The sequence below is a fragment of the Camponotus floridanus genome, unplaced genomic scaffold, assembly GCF_003227725.1.
Source record: "Camponotus floridanus strain SB8 unplaced genomic scaffold, Cflo_v7.5 scaffold14, whole genome shotgun sequence".
NCBI lineage: Eukaryota > Metazoa > Arthropoda > Insecta > Hymenoptera > Formicidae > Camponotus > Camponotus floridanus.
Genome location: NW_020229259.1, coordinates 270,666 through 292,744, shown reverse-complemented (window position 1 = coordinate 292,744; position 22,079 = coordinate 270,666). Strand labels below are relative to the sequence as shown.

At 32.6% G+C, this 22,079-nt stretch overlaps 1 protein-coding gene across 5 annotated transcripts; it reads right to left on the bottom strand.

Moving 5' to 3' along the window:
- Positions 1-1,275: 1,275 nt before the first annotated feature.
- On the bottom strand, positions 1,276-18,507 carry LOC105258000. Of its 5 annotated transcripts, none has more exons than XM_020029599.2 (9): positions 18,225-18,503; positions 15,862-15,920; positions 13,576-13,797; positions 9,612-9,687; positions 8,650-8,808; positions 7,904-8,055; positions 7,510-7,623; positions 5,942-6,394; positions 1,277-1,577 (listed from the first exon to the last, which is right to left on the bottom strand). In XM_020029599.2, the coding sequence occupies exons 3-9, from the start codon at positions 13,768-13,770 to the stop codon at positions 1,347-1,349; spliced, it is 1,380 nt and encodes a 459-aa protein (XP_019885158.2). In that variant the 5' UTR covers positions 13,771-13,797; positions 15,862-15,920; positions 18,225-18,503; the 3' UTR covers positions 1,277-1,346. The 5 variants fall into 5 exon arrangements, with proteins under 5 accessions (XP_019885161.2, XP_019885158.2, XP_019885157.2 ...); XM_020029598.2 differs by having other exon boundaries at positions 13,576-13,786; positions 18,225-18,501; XM_020029602.2 differs by lacking the exon at positions 7,510-7,623 and having other exon boundaries at positions 1,276-1,577; positions 13,576-13,786; positions 18,225-18,507.
- Between the last annotated feature and the right edge of the window lie 3,572 nt (positions 18,508-22,079).

Below are 22,079 nucleotides of genomic sequence, written 5' to 3'. Positions count from 1 at the left end.
ATTATAGTGCGCCGTCTGACAAATTACGGGCTTTTCCACTGACAAAGGGAAATAACTCTGTTAAATGGAATAAATGAATCTCGAGTTGAATAGAACGGGGGGGAGAGAGAGAGAGAGAGAGGGAGACAGAGATGCAGAAAGAAGCTCTTGATAAGCCATTAAAATATGGAGATTTAAACTGTGTTCTTTCAGTGGATTCGCTGATTTCACTTAGCGTCGAGTGTACGTATGTCCGCCGCCGCTTTTGAGGAGGAAACTAACGGTGAGGTCGGATTTGGCCGCGAACCACGTTCTTTATCATCGCCATAGTAACGCTCACATATTTTTGCTGCGGGAGCACGTTGATAGCCGGCTGCCATAATTTAAGTACGCGCCCCTGGTCGTCTCGTGCTCCGCACTGCGACGGATTACACGGGTACACGCTACAGAGATTGCAGCAACATTCCCGTAACGGGCATTTCGACTTGGCGAAGTCGCTTTAATCCCGCAACTTCTGTAGAGATTATCACGCTTGCGAAGATTCCTGCGCATGCTGCTCATATTTTATTTAACCGCGTCCAGTGCGCTTTATTTCTCATAAGAATAAATATGAAATGTGGACATGCTATATAAATTCGTGTACAGTATACATCTTACGTTTGCAATATATTCTTTTTTATTAATTTTCCCTTGTTTATAGTATTTTGTCTCTTTCTTCTTTCTTTCTCGGTAAATAACAAATAATATATTTTTTTATTTTCTTTTTTCTTCTAAAGAAAGGACGAGAATTTTTATTGCATTAAAATTTTTAACAAGCTCTTAAAATAGAAAGGAAAATTAAGAACGAATGTATTTCGTCATCTTTTCTTTTATTATTTTTATAGTTTAATAGGCAAATTTTGCGTTAGCAATATAGTTTCTTCCTTCTTCATTTAATATTAATTTTATTAATTTTTTTGCACATACGTTTACAGTATGCATTTTGCCTTTCTCTTTTTCTCAGTAATAAATTAGGTTTTTATTTATTAGTTTTTTTCAGAAGGGCGAGAATACATTAAAATTTTTAATAAGCACCTAAAATGGAAAGAAAAATTAAGAGAGAATATATTTCGTTTTTTTTTGTATTTATTTTCTTCATATCGTATAAATTATATATACATTTTGTGTTAGCAATATATTCTTTTTCCATTAATTTATATTCTTTTTTTATTAATTAATTTCTTTTATAAATCTTTTTACGCATTATTATTTACATTATACATTTTCTCTTTCTTTCTCTCAGTAATATATTAGATTTTTATTTATTAATTTTTTGAGAGAAGGGCGAGAATACATTAGAATTGTTAATAAGCTCTTTATAACCGAGATTATTCATCTCTGCCGAGTTCATCGGTCAGATTAAAATACAGATGTCTGCGATTGACGGAGATACTTTCACGATCAAGATCCGGTGGTATTACCTTTTCGTCATTATACCGGATTGCAATATCCATATCGGGTTCTGCCTTCAAATAGAAGAAATATGGGATATCTTCTTCGGCTCGTGCCATATCTCCTAGCAGTTTTTCGGCTGCTTTACGTTTCGCTACTGCCTCTTGCTGTAATTAAACACACTGTTAGTTTCGCATATGAGCAAAATTACTATCATATAATTCAAAAATACATAACCTTATGTTATTTACGACGTGAAAGGAAGGATTTTAAAATTTTAAATTAAGATTTAAGCTCTTGATATATCGCACAAAACTTCTCTGATATGTATTCAATATATTATAAATGTAAATTTGAATAAATTTGTTACACACAGAAAAAAAAGTGTCAAATCAAAACTTATATACTTAAACTAATGCGTTCATTGTTTTGTATATATGCAACAATTTATAATCTTCTTAGAAGAATTTAATAATTTTAAATTTCAACAATATTACAGTCTTATTTTAATATTGTAATTGTCACCTCAAGAATATATAATTATTTAATTATACTTTAAGAAAATTATAATGTTGAAAATTATAACCTTTGATTTGAAAATGTTATTTTCTACACTGAGAAAAAAATCTGGTTGCATTAATTAGAATTCTGGTAGATTCAACCAGTATGTCTGTTGGAAAATAGACGAACCAGAATTATTGTAGGAATTATCAGATAAATCTGATTAATTTCTTCCTGTTAAATTTACTAAATTTTCTGGTTAATAATACTAAACTCGCCAGCACCAAGTCATCTAAAATTTTTTCCATCTAATTTCAAAAGTCTGTTTAATATTTTGAAGTCCAACAAGATTATTGGATAAATTCAATCCAGATTATTGAATAAATTATTTTCAATTCAGTTTGTTAGAAATTAAACTGATAAACAGTGATGCAAGAAGAGGATGCAGCTCAAACACACACAATCAGAGAGCCAGCGTCCTCTTTCTGACACTACTGCTCGTAAGAGAAAAAAAATATACTTTGGATTTAATGTTAATACTAGTTCTTTATATATATTTTATAGCAAAGTTTGAATATGAGTTAAATTAAGAGTAACTAACGGCAAGCAAAGAAATTAATGTAACAAGAAATTTTATGGATCGTACCAGAAAATGCTAACTAAATCCTTATAGTAAAATCTATTAAAGTTCTAGTTACAAAAAATCGAGTCTTATCGTGATAACTAGAAGTTCTTGTTTGATTTAAGCAAAATGCCTTCAATCATATACGTCTTGTTGGTACAATCAAACGATTTTTCTCAGTGTGACGTTGCGTGTAGCCGGCGAAATGTTGCAGGAAGTGTTTACAAACCGCAGTCCACGTAGAAACCTTTGATGAAACTTGCCAGCTATGCACATAGGGAGCGATGTAAATACGTCTAACGTTTTTTCTAACTCTATTTAATGTCACATGTTATCGGGAAATAAAAAAAAGATTTATTTCCCGAAACTTTTTCTATGTAAAGAGAGTTAGGGAAATACAAGAGTAATCGACATATTGTTCCGCAAAAAATTTTTCAAAATATAAGTCAGAGAGAAAGAAAAAAATATCTCTAAAATCTAATATAATATCTAATATCTCAGAAAATCTCTTTAAAATAATTCTATGCCGAATTATGCGGAATGTATGCAGATTTATGACAGCGATGGGGAATGAATGTGTGGAACAATCATCCACCACGATGAAAGTTGAGAATTAATGTTAGATACCGAGCCGGAAATGAGATCGTGGTGACGTCGTATGAATGATATCGAGGATCGAAAATATCTTGAAATTTGGTGTCCCGCGTGCGATTTCGAGATACATACGAAATTGATGTTGACAGTGACGCAGACACTGGTCAACGTTCGAAAGCGACGGCGAACATTCGAATAGCATTACGGCAATCAATCAGACCGCTATTAGTTCGCTGCAATCAATCGTTACGTTTGATAGCACCACTTTACTCGCTATGCAGAAGTAAAACTAAGTTTCTGCTACCGCAATCCATCTATCGGCTGTTTAAATGTCAATGACGTGGCTTGCACTAATTGCGTAACGAGGCGACGATCGCACGAGCTGCTTTTCGTGTTGAGCGAACATTCGCGGAGGAATATTTGAGAATATCCCCTTTAAATAGCCCGGAATAGGACATTGTGCAAATCTTATATTATATTTTACATTTCTTTTTACGAAAAAACAGGGAGAATGAGAAAGAAGGAGAGAATGAATTCGCAAGCTTACACGTGTACTTGATTTAAATTTTAAATTGTCATATCATAGATTGTATTATAGTCATGTTATCGCCATCATTTCAGAGGAATATGTATATCGAGATGGAAATTTTATGCTGATGATTGGATAACGCGCTGTCCATCCTTTGATATTTGTAAATACAATGCATGGCAAATTGTTCCCAGCCGCGAGTTGGAAGATGATAGACAATGTCAATTTATCATCGTCTCCGCTTACGTTAGTGTAACAGTGAGTGTAACGTGTTTATTTAGTATCCACATTCCATCAGTGAAACGTTGGACCGATATCGAGTTTAAGAGATTAATGATTTGTTTGTAACACACTCAACAATATACGATCAGCTCACAAAATTACTGGGAATCTATATTATCTGCATGAACAATCTGCCCTTATCGGGAAAAGCTCCCCGTAATATCCCGAAAACTATGATACATATCAAATATATTGATATAGCTGTACAGAAAAAAAGCCATTTTTGTTTTGAAGATATATTTAGTTTTAACAATATTTAGTTTGGAAATCTTGAAATGAGATTATATTGCGTTAATTGAAGAAAAATATAATTGCTTGAATAATTGCTTACTTGAATGAAGCTATTTTATACAGTTTAATCAAGAAAAATATATTTTTATGAATTAAGATTTAATTTTCTTGAATGGAAAAGAAACAATGTTAGATACACTGAGAAAAGTCGTTTGATTGTACCAACAAGACGTATATGATTGAAGGCATTTTGGTTAAATTAAACAAGAATTTCTAGTTATCATGATAAGTCTCGATTTTTTATAACTAGAACGTTTAATAGATTTTAATATAAAGATTTGGTTAGTATTTTCTGGTTGGATCTATAAAATTTGTTGTTACATTAATTTTTTTGCTTGCCGTTAGCTACTCTTAATTTAACTCATATTTTAATTTAACTTAAAATTTGCCATAAAATGTATAGTATATAAAGAACTAGTATTAACATTAAATCCAAAGTAAATTTTTTTTCTCTTACGAGCAGTAGTGCCAAAAAGATTGTGTGTGTTTGAGCTGCATCTTCTTCTTGCATCACTGTTATCAGTTTAATTTCTAACAAACTGAATTTAAAATAATTTATTCACGAATCTGGATTGAATTTATCCAATAATCTTGTTGAAATTCAGAATATTAAACAGGCCTTTGAGATTAAATGGAAAAAATTTTAGACGACTTGGTGCTGGGGAGTTTAGTATTATTAACCAGAAAATTTGGTAAATTTAACAGGAAGAAATTAATCAGATTCATCTGGTAATTCCTACAAGAATTCTGGTTCGTCCATTTTCCAACATACTGGTTGAATCTACCAGAATTCTAATTAATGCGACCAGATTTTTTTCTCAGTGTATTTTTTTCTCTTACGAGCACTAGTGTCAGAAAGAGGACGCTAGCTCCCTGATTGTGTATGTTTGAGCTGCATCCTCTTCTTGCATCACTGTTTATCAGTATTTAATTTCTAACAAATTGAATTTAAAATAATTTATTCACTAATCTGGATTGAATTTATCCAATAATCTTGTTAAAATTCAAAATATTGAACAGATTTTTGAGATTAGATGAAAAAAATTTTAGACGACTTGGTGCTGACGAGTTTAATATTATTAATCAGAAAATTTGATAAATTTAACAGGAAGAAATTAATCAGATTCATCTGGTAATTCCTACAAGAATTCTGGTTCGTCCATTTTCCAACAGACATATTGGTTGAATCTACCAGAATTCTAATTAATGCAACTAGATTTTTTCTCAATGTACTTTTTTCTCTTACGAGCACTAGTGTCAGAAAGAGGACGCTAACTCTCTGATTGTGTGTGTTTGAGCTGCATCCTCTTCTTGCATCACTGTTTATCAGTTTAATTTCTAACAAACTGAATTAAAAATAATTTATTCACTAATCTGGATTGAATTTATTCAATAATCTTGTTGAAATTCAGAATATTAAATGGGCCTTTGAGATTAGATGGAAAAAATTTTAGACGACTTGGTGCTGGGGAGTTTAGTATTATTAACCAGAAAATTTGGTAAATTTAACAGGAAGAAATTAATCAGATTCATCTGGTAATTCCTACAAGAATTCTGGTTCGTCCATTTTCCAACAGACATACTGGTTGAATCTACCAGAATTCTAATTAATGCAACCAGATTTTTTTCTCAGTGCACGTATACAGAGTTTTCGGAGCAATATTATTTTTGTCAACGATCACGGGGGGGGGGGGGGGGGGGGGTTTGCGTACCTCGAGTAATGCCTCGGACGGCGATATCGAAACGATTGGCTCCATTGTCGGCCGTATCTTGAGCGTCGTTTCCGGTTGCGATGTCGCCTCCGATTCCACAGACGGGGACACGGCGTCGGATTTCGCAGAGGGAAATTCAAGCTCCATTCCGGCCGTCTCCTTCTTCGTGGACGGCTCAACTACTTTGGATTGATCATCCGATAACGCTATCGACACCTCGACGGTGTCCCGCCCAAGTGCATCCGTCGTCGGGGGATCAATCCGGCTCGACATCGGCGTTTCCGCCGTTGCAGCCGTCGATCCTCCTATCGCTTGAGCGACGGCGCTTTCAGGTTGCTTCATTGAATATTGAGCAGCTTGCGAAGCTGCTACGTCCAACGTCGATTCGCTGTCACCCGTTCCTCGAAATTTTGCTGTGGTCATCACCGTCCTGCCGGCAATTTCCTTTACGGCCTGTCGCGAAAGTATTAAGGATCACGTGAGATCGGAACGTGTCATCAAACGTTATAATTTATCTGAATTGTAAGAGCTAATAAATCCCATACATCGGTAACATTGCATCAACATTGAAACAATATATTTTAAATTGGATATAATCATTTTAAATATATATTTTAATAAATATATTTTAAATATATATTTTAGTAAATATATTTCTTAATAATTAACAAAATTAATAATTGACAATGTTTGGTGTAATTAATATTTTTGTATTAGACCTCTATAAGATGTTCTTGTATTTAGAAGTCTATTGATCATTTACAAAATGTTTAAAAAATGTTGTCTATTAATATTTTTTATTAAATTGTGTTATTAAAAATATGTAGCTTGATAATCTATATGCGATTATTATATATATCTATACTCGGCAAAATTCAATAAATGGACTTTCTTATTTATCCGTCCAATTTCAAGCAATCTATTTAATAGTCCAAACAAGGGATCCAGATTATTAAATAAATGATAAATAAATTATTTATGAAATAAATTATTAAAGAAATTATTTATTAAATAAATTATTAAAGAAATTATTACATATATTATTTATTAAATAAATTATTTTTAAGTTAAATCAATTTATTAGAAATTAAATAGCAATCGAAGAAACACGTGCCACATATTATATATTTTAAAATGTTGTTGCAATATTGCTGATAACAATAATATTATAACATTATGTTATATTCTTGCAACATTACATTACAATGTTGCAATATTGCAGCAATGATGCTTTAAATTTCTGTGCTATATGGAAATGACGCAATCGTGCGAAACTGAGATTACAGCGACAAAACTGACTTGGAAAATTATTATAAGATCGATAAAATAACTATTCGTAATTAAATACCGGTTGGTACAAAATAGTTCATTTTTATTCAAATTATTATTCAAATTATTATTCATTATTCTTTTTGCGTTGGCGAGGAAATATATAATTCGATATCTCTTCGAGAAAATCCTTGTATTCCTATAATGAGATTCGCGAGCGCGCCGTGATCAATAAGGAGTCGGAATTAACAGGACGCCCCTTATATCGTGAGATTAAAAGAAAATATTTTATGAGCTACTTGATCAGCGGTTTCTCTCCAATGCTTGTAATAAGATCCGTATAAGGTGGCTTGATGCGTGAAATTCTTCAGGAATTCGATCCTTTCTGCCTCGTCCTGCGGTAGTTTGAGCCTCTGCGCAAATTCAACAACCGTCTTTCGATTAAATCGAATAGCCCTTGAGGTAAAAAAAAAATTTAACAAACGAGCAAATTTAGCGGAAATAAATGAAATCTCGATAAAGATCGCACAGATCGTTGTGCCATATCGCGGAACAAAGAAAAGCTGAGTGAGCGATTCACGTCATTTGGGAGAGGTTCTCTCGATCATCTCCCGTAAAGACGTCGAGAGATCGACGACTGCACGGGAATTACGCGAACGAGAAATCCTCCCCTCTCCCCCCGGATAAAGTTACCTGAATCGTTTGCATCTGATCCGCTTTCTTCTCGATCGGACAACGAGTCAAAGGCTGCCACCTCGTTCCTATCGGCCAAGCCGTCTCACTTGCATCCGCCATCGCCGTCGTCGCGAGGCTCTCCTCTTCTCCGCCCCCACCTGTCCTCCTTCCTTCCAACCAAAAGCCAATATTCCTGCAGACAATACTGAAGATCCTATTGTACAGACAGCGCCAGCCGTGTACATCGGACTCACAGGTGAAATGAAATACGCGAAACGTCACGTGCAATCCGTACGTCAGGTGGTGCGCCAGATTAAGCGCGACAGCCACCCTGACGGATTTGTAGGGAAACAACTGATGAATATGAAGTCACGGGGCGCCGACTGTGTCAAGCTCCGCGCAATAATTCTTCATTCAAGGGGAAATGTGTATGTAAATATTTCAAGTTATATTCCGCGGGACAGAGAGAACCACGCAAAGATTGTTTAACTCTAAGAGCGGGTAATTTCAAATTTGTAGCAACAGCGCCCAGTACTTTTTACGATTCATCTCGCTTTACAGTTTTTTTCAGATTAGATTCTCTCCCAAATTGTTTATATTCGTTTCACTTTTCGGCTGAAACGAATAAAATTTGCCTGCGAGAGCGGAGAGTCGGATGTACTCCGGCCCTCTTCAGGTACCCCCCTTTCATTTACGAAGGGTCCATCTGCCTCTACATGTGTTCGAAATAATCTCGCGATATCACACGCTCGCGAAGAGATTACCAGAGGTCGTCGGATTGTTGTGAGTTCGTGACGAGTCTTCATTCGCGCTCGATTCGCCTCGAGCCGTTGCTTCCGGTGATTCAGCGACTCGTTTCCTCGATAATGCTTTCGCGGCGGATAAAGTGTCGTTGGTGGCTGCATCATTAATTCCGGCCTCATCTAAAGTAACAAAAGAGTTCTCTTTCCTGACTGAAATTATTATTGCAACATCATTTGACAACGATCGAAGAGAATTTTCCTTTTCGCAACAAGACATCCCTTGAATCGGAGATTCCTCTTCAAAGATCGAGACGCGAAATGAAAAATACGAATTCATTTTTTATTATTTTTATTTTTTATTTTTTTCATTTTTTATTATTTTTATTTTTTATTAGGATCTTTATTAAAGGAGGATGTCTTGTGTCTTGAAAATAAGCTCTTTTTTTTAATAACGATCGCAATTTTGGCTAAATGCGTGTAAGCATTTGTGTCATATTTTAGTTGGCTTTACATGAAATTTATATAATGCGAAACTTTGATATTATGTTAAATATGTAAAATCCCACCCGGAATATTAACCGGCTAATATCTCGCTTGAAAATCTCCACTATAAAGCCATGTAAAATCTGTTTGGGATAACGTGAAAGCTCTGAGTGACTCAAAACGTGGGAAACAATGCATGCGGTTTTAGAGATTACGTTTGTACATTAAAAATATGACTTCTTTTTCATTTAATAATTTCATTATACTATTTATATTTTAAAGAATTTACCTGAAATTTCGTTTCGTTACTTTTTTAGCGATTTATAGTGTGAAAAATTTGAAATAAAAGTTACATATAATGTAAAAAGTTTTAATTAAAAATTAAAAGCTTAATCTAAATTTAAGAGATGAATTTGTATTTTTAATTAAAAGTTTTGTTCCAATCTTATGTTTACGGTGATTTTAACATACGGCAAAGATGCGCAGATATCTTCGCGTACCGTTAAAGGATACATCTCTCTTTTCTTCCTTTCTTGGCATCACGTTATCGAGGATTCCCTCCGACTTAGCGTTTGTCTATGAAACGAAAGATAAACACTCTTGCATTAAGATCATGAAATCTCGTGTAACGAAATTGAAAAGAAACGAGGCGAATAAATAGTTGCCGAGGTACTCTTGAAAATTTTCCGCTCGCGTTCTCTTTTTCGTCGCGTATTATTTCTCTCAAAACATATTTTAGCCTGAGGAGAAAAATTTATAAAAAAAATAAACGAAATATTTCTAAAGTTTCTGCGCTGTTATAGCTCGAAGGAATGGACGTTAAATCACAAAATACGGCTCGGTAAATATTAAGACGTAACATATTGCAATTTTGTGGAAAATGCATGATATCGTACTATTTGCGAAATGTCGTCTCCAAATATTGGTAGCAAATATCGTTCTTCTTTCTGACCCAAAATTTTTAAGCGAACGTCCCTTTCCCCTCGTAATTTTATTGCAATTCGTTCGTGTTGATAATTGTTTTTATTGCTACAATACGCACACGCATATTCGAAATATTTGCAACTGTAATTTTTCATCATAACAGGTCTTTAATGAAGAGATCAATTATCTGGTAAATTATCAAATCCCGTCACTTCGATCAGCGACAAACGATCAAAGAACACGTATAAGATAAAGATATAATGCTTTCGATTAAAGCGACCTATACATGATGCGCGAAAAGACACCTGTAAGAGAAACTTTGACAGGTCATTACGCGAAAGAGATTAATCGAGGTAAAGCTCGATCTTTTATTATGAGCACGCTGTACGTTCAAGATAAAATCTATGATTTAGTATCGTGTTGAGATATATATTGCCGTTCTTTCGCGAATCCTAATAACAATGGTCAGCGTTATCGAAATGATAACGGAAACTTTGGATGATTTAATGCTCAAACCCTTATTCCGCAACTCAAATAGAAAATGTGAAATTATAGAAGATAACGATTATATGATATCAGTTATATAAAAATTACTTGAGAAGATTAGATTTAAAAATTGCACGTTTTATTAATTAAAATATATTATCTATGGCATAATTGTTGATTTATGAATTATTTATATTACATTTTTTGTATAAGATTAATAAAAAATAGGCATAGCAAATATACATATATAAAAATAAAAAATATATACTTTTTACTTCTCGATTCAAGTATTGAGATGATTCCAACTGTAATTGAAGCTGAAAAAGCGACAATATCGGTAGAAATCATTATTCTTCAAGATTTGTATGACATAAATGATTAAAACGCATTGTGCGTTATAATCGGCATGCATGCGGCCTCTCCTCTCTTCATATTAAAACAATACATCCGATACGATCAACTTCCACATATTGTTGCATTACGTCGACTTTCTCATTACACGGCTGTCTGGCTGTATCAACATTGCAACAATATTCCAGAAAAATTCGAAATCAGATGTGTAATATATCGAGGAAAAGAAAAACATGCATGAGGAAACTTTATTCTAGTAATCTCATAAAATTCTTCCAAAAAACAATTTGTAAGTAATTAATAAATCTTTAATACCGAGAATTAAAGTTTCGACGTTTTTTAAATTCCTCAGATATAAATGATATAAAGAAGGATTATCCGATTAAATTTTTTCTACTCTAAACTCTTTTCCAACTAAACTCTTTGTCAGAAAATTTACATAATTAAATCACACCAATCTCCCCATTAGTGGGATTTAAAGATATTAACTTAAAATTGTGTGTGTGCGTGTGTGTGCGCATTCTAAGAATTCATTGCAAGAAAAATTGAATTAAATATATATACAGGATATTTCGGTGGATAATCTCTCGTCGTGTAGAGTAGATAAAAATTACCCCATAAGTTTCAATGAAACTTTTTTTCTCAAAAACAGTTTTGACAAAATGAAACAAGAGTACCCTTTTCAAAAAAAAAATTTTAAAACATACTTAAAAATATATAAAAGGAATTTACTGGCTTCAAAGGCTAAAAGATCATTTTAAATATTCTTACTTAACAAAAAAATAATTATTAGTAATTATTCAAATCAATATTTTATATCATCTATTTTCTATTGATCGTGTTTTTCTCAAAAACAGTTTTGACAAAATGAAACAAAAGTACCCTTTCCAAGAAAAAAAATTTTAAAGCATACTTAAAAATATATAAAAGGAATTTATTGGCTTCAAAGGCTAAGAGATCATTTTAAATATCCTTACTTAACAAAAAAAGAATTATTAATAATTATTCAAATCAATATTTCATATCATCTATTTTCTATCGATCCCGTTTTTCTCGAAAACAGTTTTAACAAAATGAAACAAGAGTATCCTTTTCAAAAAAAAATTTTAAAGCATACTTAAAAATATATAAAAGGAATTTACTGGCTTCAAAGGCTAAGAGATCATTTTAAATATCCTTACTTAACAAAAAAATAATTATTAGTAATTATCCCAATCAATATTTCATATCTATCTATTTTCTATCGATCGTGTTTTTCTCGAAAACAGTTTTGACAAAATGAAACAAGAGTACCCTTTTCAAAAAAAAAATTTTAAAGCATACTTAAAAATATATAAAAGGAATTTATTGGCTTCAAAGGCTAAGAGATCATTTTAAATATCCCTACTTAACAAAAAAATAATTATTAATAATTATTCAAATCAATATTTCATATCATCTATTTTCTATCGATCGTGTTTTTCTCGAAAACAGTTTTGACAAAATGAAACAAGAGTACCCTTTTCAAAAAAAAAATTTTAAAACATACTTAAAAATATATAAAAGGAATTTACTGGCTTCAAAGGCTAAGAGATCATTTTAAATATCCTTACTTAACAAAAAAATAATTATTAATAATTATTCAAATCAATATTTCATATCATCTATTTTCTATCGATCGTGTTTTTCTCGAAAACAGTTTTGACAAAATGAAACAAGAGTACCCTTTTCAAAAAAAAAATTTTTAAAACATACTTAAAAATATATAAAAGGAATTTACTGGCTTCAAAGGCTAAGAGATCATTTTAAATATCCTTATTTAACAAAAAAATAATTATTAGTAATTATTCCAATCAATATTTCATATCATCTATTTTCTATCGATCCTGTTTTTCTCGAAAACAGTTTTGACAAAATGAAACAAGAGTATCCTTTTCAAGAAAAAAAATTTTAAAGCATACTTAAAAATATATAAAAGGAATTTACTGGCTTCAAAGGCTAAGAGATCATTTTAAATATCCTTACTTAACAAAAAAATAATTATTAGTAATTATTCCAATCAATATTTCATATCTATCTATTTTCTATCGATCCTGTTTTTCTCGAAAACAGTTTTGACAAAATGAAACAAGAGTACCCTTTTCAAGAAAAAAAATTTTAAAGCATACTTAAAAATATATAAAAGGAATTTACTGGCTTCAAAGGTTAAGAGATCATTTTAAATATCTTTACTTAACAAAAAAATAATTATTAATAATTATTCAAATCAATATTTCATCAATATATCATCTATTTTCTATCGATCGTGTTTTTCTCGAAAACAGTTTTGACAAAATGAAACAAAAGTACCTTTTTCAAGAAAAACAATTTTAAAGCATACTTAAAAATATATAAAAGGAATTTACTGGCTTCAAAGACTTAGAGATCATTTTAAATATCCTTACTTAACAAAAAAATAATTATTAATAATTATTCAAATTTGCAGAGTGATATAAAAATGCTTCACAGATATTAACTTTAGAGAAAAAACAAATATCTCGATGGAGACATTATGGATAAGAATTTTACAGGAATTAGTGCGACTACTTTTACCTGCTCTGCATTCCCGCGAGAGATTGCTCGTCTCTAAACACCCGAAATACCCTGTATAAAACGCAACGTTGATTCGACAGGCCGGCGTCTCTCGCGAGTATCGAGGTTTATCGAAATAGCGTCGATACTTACAACGGATTCAATCTCCTTGATGCCTCCTGGGACGTTGTTCGCGACCGTTTGAAGACGCTGCTCGGCTATCCGCGCGATCAGATCAATGTGCGCTCGTAGCCATTGGTGCCACTCGTCGGCTATCTCGCCGACGCCGGTAAGCCAAACCATCCAAACCCGCAGCTTTTCCGATGGCACGGCGTAGAGACGTTCCATCGATCGCACGACCTCCCTGTCTCATTACTTTGTATCAGATAAAGTCAAAGTTTTGATCCACAGTCGAGTGGAAACAATAAACGTGCGGGGGCGGCTGATATTGACACTCGCGTGAACAGGAAATGCGCTATTGTCGTGGATATTAGATAGCCTTCTCTCTCCCTCCTCCACTTCGATCGCTTTTGCGTTGCGTTAACCGCGATTATGCAAATGTATGCACATACCTATTATCTGATATTAATAGTCGAGTTTCCATAGATTCGAATATTCTTGCCTCCCCTCGTGATTTCGTAATATTATCTCCGTTTAGACAGTTGATCGATTCGTTTAATTATAAGAGGATGAATTCGAGGTATTTATGTTTTTTAAATTTATATTTTTATATTTTTATAATTTATTGAGATTGACAAGCAAGCTCCAGATGGTCGACGCTTACAATTATGAGAGCCTGATTTCGAGTCCATACAACTGAATATGCTGCGACACTCAGATGTAATCGTACAAAAAGCTTCACCTTTTATTTTTATTTTATTTTTTAATATTTTATTAATTTCCGTTTATCATTGTTAATTGTATTGAGGAGAATCCAGACGAGAACCGAAACGTTTACATAGAACTTTCGATTTGTCAATATTTTGTGCGAAATTAGTTTATCAAATTATAACCTTTTAATTTTTAATTTTTAGTATGCGAACAAATAATATGATTAAGGTTAACCTATTTAAAGTGTATTTCTTATATTAAATTTGACTCATATGTTCGTTTTTAACTTCAAAGTTTTATTTTTTGCTCCTCAAGCCCGATTAAGTACTGATTATTATATATAGGAGTCACTTCATATATTTTTATTTATAATTTATATTTTTTTTTTCTAAAATGGGATTATTTTTTGGTTGCTCCGAAAAAATACTCCAAGTTACAATCAAACTTTTAACGATCTGCAACGATTATTTACCAGGTCCATTTATAATTCTCCGCTTTCAACGAGAGGACTTGTTGCGTTACCCCATTAAAAATAAAAAAAAATTTAAGCGAGCATGTTCGCGACCGCCGCAAATATCAGGCCGTGTTTCGCCGATGGGTTTCATTGTATCGCGATATTCAAAAAATGACGTAAAGCGAAACGAGCGAGGGGAAAATAACAACGGAACCTGATTTTCTCCATAGTGCAAATTTATATTACAAATCCCGCGGAATCGCATCGGAGATTTCTCGGCGCTCACATTTTTTTCGCTGTCACGCGCTGGCGGAAATAAACAATGATCCCACGTAGAGCGAGCGCGTCGGACGGGAAATTGGATCGCGGTACATACATGATAGCGGGAAAAAGGAACGGCTTTTGCCGGACACGAGTGCAACTTTACGCACGATTCGATTTTTACAAAATACATATCAAGGGTTTGATGTTTGCAACCCGTGTTGCGCAATCCGGGGAAAAAAGGTCTCGCGAGTAGACAAGAGACGGAAAGCCCGACACGGTGGCTTTCCTGTTTTTCGACCGTTCTCGACTTGCGTCATTCAACCTACACTTTGGACTAAAATTATCATGATCAGCAATCATCAAACTATTTTTGAGGTACGATTCGAGGAGATTTATATGCGTATATGAAGAAATAGAAATCTTTCTCCTATGTCAAGGTCTTGATCAATTTGCGAGTCAGCGGATTAAGAATATTTATTAAAGAAAAAAATTCCTTTTTTACGATGGGATATAAATCTCTTTTTTTACTTTGATTTATCGCGCGCCAAGATTAGTATCTTTCCTCCTGTTTTTCTTAGAAAGATGTGCTTTATTAATAAAAATAAAAAATATTGATTTATATTTTTAGAAATAATAATTACTTTCGAAGCGAGCGAGCGTTAATTTTTTTATACTTTCCTTTGTGTTGTATAATAAAGAGATAAAAGAGAGAATCAACATTGCGAAAAATTGCTACATGGTCGGTGCATCGCGAAGTAGTTAAATCGAATTAAAGAAAAGTATGAAACAGATAATAATTAAGTGTATTCCGGAGAAATAATGAGAAAGAAAGAGAAAAAGGAAGAGAGAGATATAGACTCGTATTATCAGCCGGAAAAATTGTCTCTTACTCGTTAGGTTGTTCAAATTCCACTTCCGGCTCTTCTAACAATGACACTGGAACGTCTTTCTGTCAAATAAAATAGGCCAAGAATAATGCAACAATATAAAATGGAAAGATATAATAGAAGTATGACTTAAAAATACATATATTACCAGTTTTATTTGAATCATAAGCGTAATATGTTTTTCTCGTATAAAATTTTAATTTAAAAAATTGTTGAAACTTACAATTTATTTATTTATTTAATTCTATATTATTAATTTATAGCTCGGAATTGTTATTTCGCCGCATATTACATTCCGCATAATTCTCCATTGTTAGAAACTAGAAACCTCTAGACAAATTTTAATATCTGCTGAATTAAATATTTCAAGAACCATTAAAGATGAATATAATTCTCAAGATTGCGCGACGTCAGTGAGATTAAAGCTCGAGCTATTTTCACTTTAGAAATTGTACTTGAACCCATTGTTACCGAAAATGTCTACATATAATTATTGTCATTGTTACACACGATATACGTACAAAGTAGTCGATAATCCCTAATCTTCTTCTTATAAATAGTAATATAAATCGATAATCCTGAAACAATTAATTTTTCAATTTTATACTGTCCTATAACATCGTATAATACTCATCTTATTAATTGAATGTCCCGAATTACCTCAAAATTATGAAATGAAAGAATACAGAATTATGAAGCGAAAGAATTTTATATTGTGATGTCATTTTTATACATAAAATGTAAAAGATGTAAGAGATATAATAGATTATTATGGAAATTATTTCCTTTCTCGATGTATAATTTTGACAAAATATTATACGTATTCTATGCACACTTGTCGAATTACAGATTTATTATTTTATGGGGATATTATAACATATACATTTGTCGATAATGTTATGTAATATTATAACATATATATATATATATATATATATATATATATATATAATGATAACGATTGAGCGGATATATTATCCATTCGGGCATATTACGTATTCTCTACTATGGATCGATATTATTCAAATAATTCGTAACCTATCATCTGACGCACGCCCGTGATGTCAACTACGGCAAAATTAACGGACCGTACAATGACGTTTTGCAAAGGTATTCAGTAAAGCAAATATCCATGATGAATTTTAGTTCAATTCGCGTTATAAGAGAGAACAATGAATGCCGGAGATAAAGTCGTCAAAATGTATAGCGCGGTAGATATAAATTATCCTTTCCACGCATATGAATATGAATGCGGTGGCATGGGTTATATGCATATTGTAAAATTGCAGGTTGTCAATGAAAATCGACGGCCGATAGTGTCTGACAAGTTGCATGTATAAATATTGGACTAATAATAATAAAAGCGCTCATCGAGTTAATAAGTTAGGAATTTACCCAATTGCGAGTAAAATAATTAGACGGTCGAGTGATCAAGGTTTAAATAATTATTATATGACGTATGCGAGAATTGATAAAATACGCGCAAATTGCCTGTAAAAATTATCTTTTTAATTATATTGAGCCTTTAATTGCGTTTGAAATAACAGGAATTTAATTACGTTTATCATTTAGAGACAATGGAGCATTATATTACAATCGCAAATTGCAGCAATTGGACATTGCATTTATAATTATAACTTTCACGAGTGAAACGATAAATGTATAATGCGATTAAATAAAACATGTAATATAAATAATTATTGTGCATTTTATTTAATCTTAATCAATTTATCATAGTTAATATTTATATACGCAGAGAGAAAATGCATTTTTATTAATAGTTCTCTTTGATTCGACAATTAATACGATACATATGATAAATCTATAATATTTATAATTATCTGATATGTGTTATCGATAGTTTGTATCGTCGTTAGTGAGCTTTAACGGAAGAATTAATATATCATTTGATCTAAATTACACAACAATCATGCTATTATAATATTATTATTGTACATCGGAGCCCTCGATTATTTATATATATAAAAAGGACTACTACATATTTGGTAAAAAATTCATATTACAAATAAATAAAAAAAGTAAGTAATGTATATTTGTCTAGTAAGAGACAAATAAATTAATGCCAATTTCGTTTTTAAAAATGACTTTATAAAAATATTATCTTGCATACGCAGCCTTGCAAAGAAAATTTTAGATAATTATTTCAAGATGATATCTTAAAAAAAAAGAGAGAGAGAGAGAGAGAGAGAGAGAGACAGGAAGAGAGAAAAGGAGAAAACGAAAATTTTTATGAATTTTACTAAGAATGTTCGGTTTGAGGAAAATGTAAAAATTATTTCACGAAAAAACGTCGATACAGAAAATCGCCATCTATGTCTCAATAAACAGGCTTTTTTTGTACTTACAATTTCTCAAGCAAATTCGCAACTCGGCGGTGAATCTAAACGTCAAAAATTTCGCAACGAACGGAACGACTCGTGAACGATTGAAGTTAATAATCGCATACGAAAATAAGATACGCAATAATTGCGATGCGCGTAGTCATGATACAGCAGTAACACTAAATAGTTTGATAAGCTAGAGCGGGCCATCCTGACGCGATATTCAGTTATAAATTAGATTGAGATGTATTTTCCATCAAGTAGGAGTTGCGCGCCGGCAACGAAACGTGTCTGTCGTACATTCGTTACAGTTATAAATAACCCGTGGGCGATAGTGAAAATAGCAACTAGGGGTGTAGCATGCGGAGCCTCGAGTAGCGCGCTGATATAAAGCGCAAAATAAATTTCCGAATGTAATAGCATTTGGGGAAAAAAATTTCTGCAATATATAAATTTTATAACGATATCATGATAAAAAAAAGAATAATATTTAATAAAGAAAAAAAAATAATAGAAGAAATTTAAGGATAAGGAAAGAAATAATATTTAAGTAAATGATTTATTGCAAAATTATAAACACTTATACACGCAAAATAATGTATATACGATATAGTGCTATATTTGAGGTAATATGATATTTTCCCGCATTAATTAGAATCATAAAGTCTTGCTTCTCAATTTGCATAATCTATATTGCCAGCATCATTAATTAAACTAAATGAAATGGAAAGATTTGATGCGCGTGATAAAAATATGATCAATTTTGATCGATGGCAATTACCATGCGCTATAACTCATCCAGATAATGTGACGTAATTCGAAGGGCCATGGCAGGAAACACCTGTTTGGCCAACCGTATATAGGCTTATTGTTAGTTCGATGAGCCCTTTGTTTCGGTTCATGTAGCTATTTACGTTAAACGACCGGTAGAGATACAGGTCTCCGTACAATGTCTATTGTGCGGTGTAACCGAAGGCGAATTTCAAAATTCAGTCTACAAGTCTATCGCATTCTCCACGTTCCAGGTGGCTGACGATCGAACCAGTCTGCTTATCATCAATCGACTTTATTCACTTGAATGGCTAGATTTATAACAATGGCCGAAGAAGGATGCCGTTCCATTCAAATTTCATCATGTAATGCAAGATGTAATCGGAGTAATATAATTTTATATCAAACGATGTGATCAAATGAAAAAAGAATTTAATATCTCGAAAATATAATTATTTTGCGACAAATATTAATTATAATGAATGGGGATGGAATATCTCTATTTTTGCAAGGTTGAGAAAAAGGAAGCCGGAGTGAAAGGGAGCAAACGTCAATATAGTTTTATAATTATATGCTTATAAAACTCGAAGTTTAAAAGGACAATTTCGTTCCGCGCAAAAGTTCGCCGCGACCTCGGTGTATTTTTTACCACGATCGATGTACGAGGGCCGATGGAATTCCATCAAGATTAATACGTTGAACATTGTATAAATTTTACTTGCAAAATACCGAGGAATTAATGTCCCGCAGATATTCTCGCAAGGTCATCGCAGATTAAATGAACACGTGGGGATATTAACGTCGTCAGTAACTTGCCAAAATCTTCCAAAGATTATTTCTGACATCTTTTCGTCATCTCGACTCTCTCTGTGTCGAATAAATAAATTGAATTCTAATACTAAAGCAATCTAAATCGTCATTAAATGGAGATCGAGATATGAGTATAGACTAATAATTGAGCGTGTAAACAAAGCATGAGATGAGGTGTTCGCTTTTTCTCGTCTGGAGGACTTATTCGGTAGCATTGTCGACTTACGTCTTCGCTTCGAATATCCATACTCGGAAAAAAATCTGGTTGCATTAATTAGAATTCTGGTAGATTCGATCAGTATGTCTGTTGGAAAATGGACGAACCAGAATTCTTGTAGGAATTACCAGATGAATCTGATTAGTTTCTTTCTGTTAAATTTATCAAATTTTCTAGTTAATAATACTAAACTTTCCAGCACCAAGTCGTCTAAAATTTTTTCCATCTAATCTCAAAAGTCTGTTTAATATTCTGAATTCCAACAAGATTATTGGATAAATTCAATCCAGATTATTGAATAAATTATTTTAAATTCAGTTTGGTAGAAATTAAACTGATAAACAGTGATTCAAGAAGAGGATGCAGCTCAAACACACACAATCAACGAGTTAACGTCCTCTTTCTGGCATTACTGCTCGTAAGAGAAAAAAAAATATACTTTGGATTTAATGTTAATACTAATTCTTTATATACATTTTATGACAAATATTGAATACGAGTTAAATTAAGAGTGGCTCACCGCAAGCAAAGAAATTAATGTAACGAGAAATTTTATAGATCCAACCAGAAAATACTAACCAAATCCTTATAGTAAAATCTATTAAACGTTCTAGTTATAAAAAAACGAGTCTTATCATGATAACTAGAAATTTCTTGTTTGATTTAACCAAAATGCCTTCAATCATATACGTCTTGTTGATACAATCAAATGATTTTTCTCAGTGTAATTATAATCTATTTCTCTATATTCGATATTTTCTGAAAACTCTCATTCACTAATTTTTCTGAAAAAAATATACACCAAAAAATCCTAAAATTATTACTGTGTAATAAAAACACAATTACTTCTGGGAGAGTGAAATAATTCAAGCTGGCAGCATAGTAAAATCTATTAAACGTTCTAGTTATAAAAAAACGAGTCTTATCATGATAACTAGAAATTTCTTGTTTGATTTAACCAAAATGCCTTCAATCATATACGTCTTATTGATACAATCAAACGATTTTTCTCGAGCGCGAAAACACGCCGAAATCTCGTTTCACGGCAGCAGCTTGAGATTACGAGACGAATAGTCGAAGCGTAGGTATCAAACAGCGATCAAGTCTGTCGCGAAAACGTCGGCGAATTTTAGAGACAGAACAGAGGGACCGAACGGTTGACGGCTACGGGATTTCGCTTGCGCAACAATGCGCAACGACATTTTGTCGGATGCGTTACACGGGCTGCGAGGGAGCTTCGCGGGAAATGGTGCATCGTGCGACTTTGACAGCGAGTATAAAAGGAAAAATCCCCGACTCTCCCAGAGCTTTGGCCGCGACAGTTGAAGCATACGCGTCGTGGAATACATAGTCCTGATCAGCATAGATTGGCGCCTCTCTCTCTTTCTCTCTCTCTCTTTCTCTCTTGGCGAACAAATAAATTGCCGTTGCGTTCGCGATAAGGTGCTCGCGAAACGCGGCTGCGACGTAAGGTGTCGCGTATCGCGACTTTTCATTTCTCCCGCCCGATATGCCTCTCTCGCTTCATTTGTTCCCTTCCGATTTATATTCCTCTCTTACGCTGATAAAAGTACGAAAATACTTTTTTAAGCCGGAACTGCATCGAGATAAACGATGGAAATTCGCGCCAAGAAATTTGAAGCACGTTTCCTCGTAATTGTATCGATGATTAAAAGTGATTTTACACGTAACTGTGTCGTGGACAAGTTGAATTTTTATTTCAATCAAAAAAGTAAATCGTTGATATTTTACCACTTACTCTATTTATTATATAATTAATGTGATTATATATAACGTATAATTTTTCATATTTAGTTTATTATACAAGTATGAATTTAAATTAGTATTAAATTTATTATTTTTATATTTTTACATTTTTTTTTATTTAAATTAATTATTTTTATTAGTGTTAAATTTTAATATAATCTTTATTTTTCGCTATAGTTTTTCTATTTCGTCAGGAATAATTATATTTTCGTGATTCTGTATATTAGAATTTATTCGATATTTTGATTCGAATTTTTCTAGAGAATTTTATCGAGTAATTCCTGGATCGCGATCTAGTATACCGCATCGAACTT

What these genes read in the sequence shown, in the direction of transcription:
- LOC105258000 (XM_020029599.2), bottom strand. Translation starts at nt 13,770, where the DNA reads ATGGAACGTCTCTACGCCGTGCCATCGGAAAAGCTGCGGGTTTGGATG. An exon ending in ATCAGATGCAAACGATTCAG is followed by an intron (nt 7,624 to 7,903) that starts GTAACTTTATCC and finishes GAATTTGCGCAG; the next exon opens with AGGCTCAAACTACCGCAGGA. An exon ending in CGTCCGAGGCATTACTCGAG is followed by an intron (nt 1,578 to 5,941) that starts GTACGCAAACCC and finishes GTTTAATTACAG; the next exon opens with CAAGAGGCAGTAGCGAAACG.